This window comes from Cynoglossus semilaevis, chromosome 8 (genome assembly GCF_000523025.1).
Source record: "Cynoglossus semilaevis isolate Cse_v1.0 chromosome 8, Cse_v1.0, whole genome shotgun sequence".
Classification (NCBI taxonomy): Eukaryota; Metazoa; Chordata; class Actinopteri; order Pleuronectiformes; family Cynoglossidae; genus Cynoglossus; species Cynoglossus semilaevis.
Window position 1 is genome coordinate 14,978,384 of NC_024314.1, and position 9,195 is coordinate 14,987,578.

At 51.5% G+C, this 9,195-nt stretch overlaps 1 protein-coding gene across 1 annotated transcript in view; it reads left to right on the plus strand.

Annotated features, from left to right (window-relative positions):
* caskin2 (CASK interacting protein 2) overlaps positions 1-9,195 on the plus strand; it is a 21,590-nt gene that overhangs the window by 10,663 nt on the left and 1,732 nt on the right. Inside the window, exons 4-20 of the mRNA XM_017034016.2 lie at positions 1,345-1,442; positions 1,578-1,723; positions 2,043-2,138; positions 2,248-2,381; positions 2,910-3,018; positions 3,108-3,216; positions 3,288-3,382; positions 4,039-4,156; positions 4,787-4,918; positions 5,077-5,163; positions 5,593-5,723; positions 6,013-6,091; positions 6,391-6,461; positions 6,569-6,679; positions 6,761-6,862; positions 6,964-7,102; positions 7,200-9,189. Coding sequence (XP_016889505.1) covers positions 1,345-1,442; positions 1,578-1,723; positions 2,043-2,138; positions 2,248-2,381; positions 2,910-3,018; positions 3,108-3,216; positions 3,288-3,382; positions 4,039-4,156; positions 4,787-4,918; positions 5,077-5,163; positions 5,593-5,723; positions 6,013-6,091; positions 6,391-6,461; positions 6,569-6,679; positions 6,761-6,862; positions 6,964-7,102; positions 7,200-9,189 — 3,747 coding nt within the window. The remainder of the gene's footprint in view (positions 1-1,344; positions 1,443-1,577; positions 1,724-2,042; positions 2,139-2,247; positions 2,382-2,909; positions 3,019-3,107; positions 3,217-3,287; positions 3,383-4,038; positions 4,157-4,786; positions 4,919-5,076; positions 5,164-5,592; positions 5,724-6,012; positions 6,092-6,390; positions 6,462-6,568; positions 6,680-6,760; positions 6,863-6,963; positions 7,103-7,199; positions 9,190-9,195) is intronic.

Sequence of the window (9,195 nt, forward strand, 5' to 3'; positions counted from 1 at the left end):
GACGTCTGCCACCGCCTCCGCCTCCTCCGCCTCCTCCTCCTCCTCCTCCTCCTCCTCCTCCTCCTCCTCCTCCTCCTGCTCCTCCTCCTCCTCTCCTTCTGGTCAGATAAATCACAGAGACAGTATGTTGGCGTCGCACTTCTGCTCCAGTGTGTTGGTGATTCCTCTGAACCAGGATCAGCAGGTAGATTAAAACCATGTCCTGGAACTGAGACGGTCAGGTTTATGGAGGGGGAACCAGAGGTTTAACACCATCAAACCAAACAACCCCATCTGCCCTGCCCTGGTGTAGAAGGGCGTGTCATGTTTAACCATCTGCTGCCAACATGGACTGTACATAAGAAGTGGTCTGAGCTGCACACTGTTGGTACAGGGGTCATGACCTCTTGTAGTTGTTGTTGTTGTTGTTGTTGTTATTGTAGTAGTATTTGTTGTTGTTGTTCTTATTGTTGTTATTCTAACTTCTTCTTCAGTAGAACATGACGTCTGTCATGTCAGTGACAGTTAACCTTTGTCATGTGACCAGGAGTGACCAATCATATTCAGCCTCCTGTACGTTGTCCTCTCTCGGTGTAGAGTCGTCCCTGTGACCGACCATCACTAGATCCATAAATGTAGACTTAGATACAACAACGCCACTCTTCTTCACTGTGCTCTTCCACAGCTTCCCTGTGGGGGCAGCAGAGCTCACTCTGGTTTTTATTCGGTGTCGTCTGTGGAGGCGACTCTGGGCCTGGACGCTGCATGTGTCTGCATGCAGCGTCCAGGCTGGGAGTAGGAGGAGACGCACAATAGGAGTGTTGAAACAGTAGAGGAGTTTGTCTGTGTGTGTGTGTTACCTGGGATGTGTGTAAGGAGCGGTGACGGGGGAGGGGTGGGTGAACAAACTCTCTGAGTCAACACCATTCCTGAGAAACACACTCACTCTGTGGAGGGTTTAGAACCAGTCCAACACAGGTGAGTCAAAACCTGGACCAGTACTAGTCTGGTTACACACAAATAAAGGTGTGTGTGCGTGTGCTGACTTGTGTGTGTGTGTGTGTGTTCACCTGGATATTTCCCCTGATCTTTTTTTTTTTTCTTCCCTGAGTTCCAAACTTCCTTATCTGTGACATCATCGTCTGATGTCATCATCTTCATCGTCATCATCACAAAGCTCTCTCACCTGCTGTCTGGACCAATCAAGACGCAGGGCCTAGAAGACACTGCTCCTCCTCACACCTCCTCCTGATGGAGGACAAATGATTCCTTTTCTTGAACATGTGATTGTTAACAACTCCTTTCTCTGTCCCAGACACTGCTTCCCCTCTGTCTTCTCTGTCCCCTCTGTCCCCTGGTCCACAGCTTCTCAGCACTGCACCATGCTGCTCTGACAGGAACCACGGAGCTGCTGTCTCTGCTGTTGGACACTCAGGCCACGGTGGACATCAAGGACATCAATGGTAGACCACCGGCAGACTCAGACTGTCTCCAAAGCTGAGCAGATGAAAAATGAATAAATATTTATTCATCTGAAATACATGTACAATATATCCTGTCTCTGAGTCCTGTCTCTGAGTCCTGTCTCCGTGTCTCAGGGATGCGTCCTCTCCACTATGCAGCCTGGCAGGGTAAAGCTGACTCTGTCCTGTTGTTACTCAGAGCCAACGCTTCAGTCAACTCTCCTTCTCATGATGGACAGATTCCTTTACATCTGTCAGCACAGTATGGACATTATGAGGTGGTGAGTACACACACACACACACACACACACACACACACACACACACAAAGATCTCCTGCCAAAGGCTAATTCTCACGTCCGTGTCCGTCCTCACATTTCACTGAATTCGACCTGCATTTGTGTCTTTGTCTCCGTCTTCATTGTCCAGTCAACAATACCATTAACACATACAAACACACACACACAAACACACACACACACACATTCCTGTTCTGCAGTCTCAACAGTAGATCTGCTGGAATGTTCTAATGGATAAACACCCACATCTGTGTGTGTGTGTTTCTGACTGTCACCTCCGTCTGTCTGTGTGACCTGTCAGTCTGAGATGCTGCTGCAGCATCAGTCCAACCCCTGTCTGAGGAACAAGGCCAAGAAGACGCCCCTGGACCTGGCCTGTGAGTTTGGAAGAGTGAAGGTACGAGCAACGTGTGTGTGTGAGTGTGTGTGAGTGTGTGTGAGTGCACTTTCACTTCTTTGCTGGACCCTCAGCTGATGTAACTGTCTCTTCTGTTGTCTGTCTGTAGGTGGCGCAGCTGCTTCTGAGCAGCAACATGGTGACGGCTCTCCTGGAAGGAGACGCAGGTCACGACAGTCTGGACTCTCCGTCCACCACTCCGCTGCACCTGGCTGCAAGAAACGGACACAGAGACATCATCAGGTCAGAACCCCGTGGTGTGTTCGCTGTCGGCGTGTTTTTATCTGCTCTCTTTGACAGATCATACACTGCATATATATTTCTCCCTAAACGTTCCCCCTGGAACCTACAGCTGGGGTTCTGCTCAGTAGGATCTCTGGATGTTGTTGAAGTTCCAGCTGCAGATGGTTCAGTAGAACATGAAGCTGATGAGAACCAGCTGCACCTCCCTGAAGATCTCCTGCTCTGCTCTGGAGATAAACTGATGGAAAACTGTTGTGGTGTAAATATGTGTGAACTCCACCCTGCTCCTCCTCCCCTGACCAGCTGCTGCTCCTCCCAGAACCTCCTCCATCTAGGCTCTGGTTCTCAACAGATTTTTCCAAAGTAAAAATGTTGTTGTGACAATACTCCATGTTCTGTTTTCCTCTTCTTCCCTCCTCCTCCTCATCATCAACAGTTCTCCTAATTCTTCTTCTTCTGTGACTCTTCTGTGACAGATGTTATAAGAGAGCGCCCCCTGCTGATTTTCTGATTTTTTTTTTTTTTTAGACTTCTTCTTAAAGCTGGCATCGACATCAACCGAGTGACCAAGGCAGGAACGTCTCTGCACGAGGCTGCCCTCTATGGTAAAACTGAGGTGGTGCGGCTCCTACTGGAGGTAAGTGACAGTGACACCGTTCTTCCCACTCAGTGACAGACGGAGTCCGGCTGTTTGTAAAGACATTGTCGTCACTGGTGTCCTGTCAGGCTGGCATCAACGTCAACATGAGGAACACCTACAACCAGACGGCTCTGGACATTGTCCATCAGTTCACCACGTCTACAGCCAGCAGAGAGATCAAACACCTGCTCCGAGGTCAGAGCACCAACTCAAAGACTCCGCCTCTCTCCGCTTCTGTGTCTGATTCTGGTTCTGGTTCTCTGCAGAAGCGTCCAGTTCTCTCCAGGTCAGAGCAGTGAAGGATTACTGGAACCTTCACGACCCCACGGCCCTCAACCTGCGAGCTGGCGACATCATCCTGGTACAAACTGCCTCCACGTTTGTGTTCACCTCGAACAATTGTTTATTGTTCTATTTATAATCTAAACTAACATTTGATTAGTTGTAGCTAAATGCTAAATGACAGAGGCTAACAGTAAGCTAATATTCCCTTTGTTATTGTTGGTCTGCTAACTGACGAGTCTGAGTTGGTCAGTTGTTCACTTTTAAGTGAAAAGGCTAACTGTTAGCTTCCTGCTCTGACCTGCCTGTCGGCTTCAGGTCTCGGCCTCAGTCTCAGTCTGAGACGTTTTACAGAGACGGCTGTCTGAAGGTGCAGGGAAGTGTGTTCTCTTTGTTCTGAGCAGAAGATCTGAGAAGAACAGGCAGGAACACGCTGCTGTCAACACTCTCATTAACAGACTGCTCTGCTCTGCCATTTTCACACTGCTGCACACACACACACACACACACACACTGTGAGAGCTGTGTGTGTGTGTGTGCGTGTGTGTGTGTGTGTGTGCAGCTCCCTGACAGAGTCACCATGGTTAGTTCTCTCTCTGAGACATTTGAAGGGTTTAGACCAGAACAGAAAACATGGTCTCTACAAGGATCCATCTGACACTACTAAGACTCTGTCCTGTCCTCTCTGTCCTCTCTGTCCTCTCTGTCCTGTCCTCTCCTGTCTTGTGTGACCAGGTCCTTGAGCAGCACTCTGACGGTCGGTGGAAAGGTCACATCCATGACCCTCAGAGGGGGACAGACAGGGTGGGCTTCTTCCCTCCATCAGTGGTGGAGGTTCTGAGCAGACGTTCAGGTAAACTTCTGACTTCTCCTCATCGTGTGTCTGCACACCCCTCCCCCACCCCAGAGTCTGTCCAAATCCACTGAACCAGGACTTTAATCCTCAAAGGTTTTAATCCTGACATGAACAGTTAATGTAGAGCCCACCCCACCCTCCACCCCTCCACCCTCGGTCATGGTCAGAGCTGGGGTAATTATAATCTGTCACATTTCTCTGCCACTGCAGCATCAGCTGAAGGAATGAGCTAATCCATAAACACAGTGAGTGTCAAACAGCAGGGGGAGCTCCGCAGGAGGTTCAAGTGTAGAGAGCTAATGTTTCAGATGAACAGATAAAGAACCCAGAATGTTCTTGGTAGAATCCCAGGCTCAGGGGGTAGAACAAGCTGAAGGAACATCTTTAGAACCTGACGCTGCTGTCAAACCTGAACTTGGTCAAACCCTCACAGTAAATGGACCAATCAGGGTCCAGGTCCGTCACTGCCCTCAGTGACTGTACAATAACACTGTTCATAGATACAGTGTTGATGAAGAAGAAATGTCACCAATTCTTCAGTTTTTTACAAACCTGTGAATGTAACTCCCCCTCAGCTGCACGTGCTCATGCCCTGACTTCTCTCATGCACATTCATGTCCCTCACAGTAGGGGGCACCCTCTCCAGACAAACATCGATGCCATTTCAGAGATTTGCGTCCAGAGCTCCTCCTCCTCCCTCTGGCCAAGGCTCCGCCCCCCAGTCAGACGACTCCTTCACACTGGAGTGTGAACCCGCAGGTACACCTGGACACACACACACACACACACACACACACACACAACTCCATCTCAGTGTCACTTCAATGACAGCATCTTCTCCATCAGTCCTGTAGGGGGTGCCACAGTACACATGATGTATGAGCACAGATTAAAGTGTGTGTGTGTGTATTTATTAGGCCCCCCCCTCAGCAGACAGCTCTCAGCCCCTGTTAGTCCTGCTAGTTCCACTCAGGACATTTGGGTCCTCAGGAGCGCCCCCTCTGGTAAGAGTGCTTGTGTGCCCCCCCCCCTCCCAAACCACAGACTATTTATAAAGAAGTGGACCCTACTAGTACTCATTAACCCTGACCCTGTGTGGACCCTGACCCTGTGTGGACCCTGACCCTGTGTGGACCCTGACCCAGCTCCTGACACCCACACTGCTTCTTGGACCCACCCTTAGGGGCAGTGGTGGCTTGGTGGTTAAGGAAGGTTTCAGGTTCGAGTCCACCAGCTGCCAAGTTACCACTGAGGTGCTCTGAACATGGCACTTTCCCCACACTGCCCCCTGCTGACTGTGGTGATGGGTGAATTTGGTTGTGTGCAGTGGCTGTGTGATGGACTGTGAGAGTTGATGTGACTGAAGTCTGATTGGACACCTGAACTCTTCTGGCTCCTCCCCCTCTCCTGTCTAACCCTCCTATTTGTGTCAGGTGACAGGACCAGTGTGGGCAGCGTGGGCAGCGTGGGCAGCAGCCGCAGTGCCGGCAGTGGTCAGAGTTCAGAGAGCAGCCACAAACACAACAACAGTCAGAGTCGACACAACGACAACAACAATGGAAAAGTACACTCATTATTATTGTTCTTATCGTTGTTATTGACACTAATGTCAAACAAATTATTAAGTAATAATTACTAAATTATTATTATTATTGTTTCATTGGTGTATCATTGACAACAGTCTCACACACCGACTGTGAGCTGTCAGTCAGACTCTGTGGTCTATTGATTATAAATACATCCATCAGTTAAACAACAATATATTTCACTGTAACTGTGAATATATTTAACAATATAAACTATAAGGTTCATATTCCCAGATTTCTAAATCCTCTTTTTCTCCTCGTTTGCAGCTGGCGCCCTCTGCTGGTGGGTCAGCGGACCAGCTACAGACTGCGGCAGACCACAGCCAGCAGCTAGACGGACCAGCAGGTCAGTGGAAGAGATTCATCACGTGACCCAGTTGAGAAGTTTGTCTGAAAATGTTCTGACAACAGACCAGAATTAGTCAGAACTTTAAATGTTGACAGTCTGGACATTGAGGAGGTTCTTCATCACAGTTACTATCAGTGGAACACTGTGGTTCTCAGTCAGAGAACATGCCCCTCACTTTTATTTTATTTAACATCAACTTACGGTCCAGTGATGATGTCAGCCGAACTTCTGTCCAATCAGGTGAAGGAGTGAAATAAGCTGTTTGTATGTGTGTGTGTGTGTGTGTGTGTTTTCAGGTGGATCTCAGCGACAGTTGAATGGATGTCAGAGAAGTTTGATCAGACCAGAGCAGCTGCTGGAGGGGAAGGTGAGGAGATGATGATGGCAACCTTGGTAGTTGTTGTTGTTGATGGTGTTGTTGTTGTTGTTGATGATGGTGTTGTTGTTGTTGATGGTGTTGTCGTCTGTTCTCAGGACTGTGACGCCATCTACCAGTGGTTGTGTGACTTCCAGCTGGAGCAGTACACCTCTAACTTCATCCTGGCAGGATACGACGTTCCCACCATCAGCAGGATGACACCTGAGGTGTGTGTGTGTGTGTGTGTGTGTGTGATCAGCCTGTGTTACAGTACAAAGTCCAGCCTCCTGACTTCCTGTCTCCTCCAGGACCTGACGGCCATCGGGGTGACCAAACCAGGTCACAGGAAGAAGATCTCCCTGGAGATCAGCCGGCTGAACATCCCTGAGTGGCTGCCAGATTATATTCCTGTGAGGAAAACACCTTTTTTTCCACTGAATTAAAAAATCCTTCTTTTGTGGTGATGATGACAAACTCTGCTCCTGTCTGTGTGGTGGTGGGGGGGGGGCAGTCTGACCTGGGGGAGTGGCTCAGTGTGATCGGACTCCTTCAGTACCAGAAGAGACTGTGTGACAATGGCTACGACTCCATCTCCATCGTCAAGGACATCACCTGGGAGGACCTGCAGGAGATCGGCATCACCAAACTAGGTGAGAGGTCGGACCAGGTGTCCAGAGACCAGGAAATAAATAAAAATAAAAAAAGTCAAATGGACTTCCTGTCCTGACTGTGTCCTGTCTGTCCCAGGTCACCAGAAGAAACTGATGCTGGCGGTGAAGAGACTCAGTGACCTGCAGCGTTCTCGGAACAACGCCGAAAGATCGGGAACCCTGCGGAGGAGACCGCCCCCTGCTGCCCTGGAGCTGGTGGCCATTGAACACCCTCCCACACCCACTAGTACTCACACACACTCAGACACAGCAGAGGACAACTGTTGCCCCTCCCCCCGCACCCCCAGGGCCATGATGTCTTTCCAGGACAGCGAGCTGAGCGCCGAGCTGCAGAGTGCCATGATGGGCAGGCCGGCGGTGGAAGCGGGGGGAGGAGCAGGAGAGGCCTTTGGTCTCAGGGGCATGAATCTGGCCGCGGCCACGTCGGACAGTCAGGACAGCTTCAGCGTGAGGTCACGTGGGTCAGGGAATTCTGGGAATTCAAACTCGGGGTACTCACAGGAGCAACAGTCGACACCAGGCTCTGCCAGAACCTCTAACCAATCCCAGGAAAACCTTGGGAGCGGAGGAGGAGAGCGAGGAGGAGGCAGTCCTGGAGGCAGAAGAACCATGGAGATGTGGGAAAACCAGAGCCCCAGCAAAGTCTCCTCCACCCCCTCCTCCACGCCTCCTCTGACGCCGAGTAAAGTTCCTCGCTTCGGCTACCCAGCAGTCCCACTAAAGTCCAAACACTACCAGTCCACCCGACTCTTTCAGACCCAGAACCACCCACCGCCCTCTCCTTCCTTCAGTCCCTCCCCCACACCAAAGACCTTCACTTACCTCCAACCTCAGACAGGTGGCGCTCCTCAGGTACACTCCAAACCTCTCCCTGTGATGGAGCCCCCTACTGGACAGACACCAGCCAATGAAACTCACAGGGCGCCACAGAAGAAACGCACTCAGAGTCTCACCCGCTACGCCCTTTCTGATGGGGAGCCGGATGAGGATGACGACATGGCGTCGCCCTCCAACTCTGCGGCCTCTGTGGCCATGCCGTCGTACGCCACGTTGTCCCGTAGGACAGGACGTGGAAACACCGTCACCACCGGAGGTCACAGGAGCCTGAATCGCAGCCAGTCTTTCGCAGTGCGCTCCCGACGCAGAGGCCCGCCCCCTGCCCCACCCAAGAGGATGAGCTCGGTCAGCGGCGGTCCGACACCACCCGTGGAAGGCAGCCAGGAGGTGGCGATGAAAGCAGGAGTGAAGGTGGAGAACACAGGAAGTGTGAGAAGCATCGCAGCCAAGCTTGACGGGAGCATCGGCTGCAGTCCATCCAGGAGAACCAACGTTCCTCCACCCACCGCCCCGCGTTCTGTCGCCTTCACTCCGAGCTGCTCCACAATTCCAAACAGAATTCCATCACATGTGGTCCCTCATCCTGACACACCTGTCCCCATCCTGGGCCTCAGCGGCTTCAGAAGAACAGGAAGTTGGAGGGCAGAAGGTCATGTGATCAGACCCGGAAGTGGACGCTCAGAGGAGACACCTGCGGACCAGGACAGGGACGGTCAGGGACTGTCAAACAGTTCCTCCGCTGCTCCAAAGAGGAGCTCAGGTGATAATCTGCCTTTTGCTGAGGAGGGAAACCTGACCATCAAACAGAGACCCAGAGTTCCCCTGGTTACCCAGGCCGACGGAGAGGCCAAGACTCCAGAGGACCAGGTCCAGACTCCAAACGGCCTGGACGTTCCAGAGTTCAACCTGAAAGAGTCCGACACTGTGAAGAGACGCCACAAACCCAAAGACAAGGAGGTGTCCTCCCCAGAGGAGGCGTCTTCACCAGAGGAGGCGTCTTCACCAGAGGAGGCGTCCTCCCCGTCCAGAGAGGAGCTCCGTGGCCAGACGCCGGAGCTTCCTCAGATTAACGTCTTCCAAAGGGTGGGTTCTGTGGGAAGAGGTCCAAAACCGCCGGTGCTGTCAAAGCCTTCAGGTCCAATCAGACCCGCTCCCAACGGCGAACCGACGTCACAGTCCTGTTCTCAAAGCAGAATTCCTAAACTGACCGGTGTTCAGATCCACACGGTGTCACC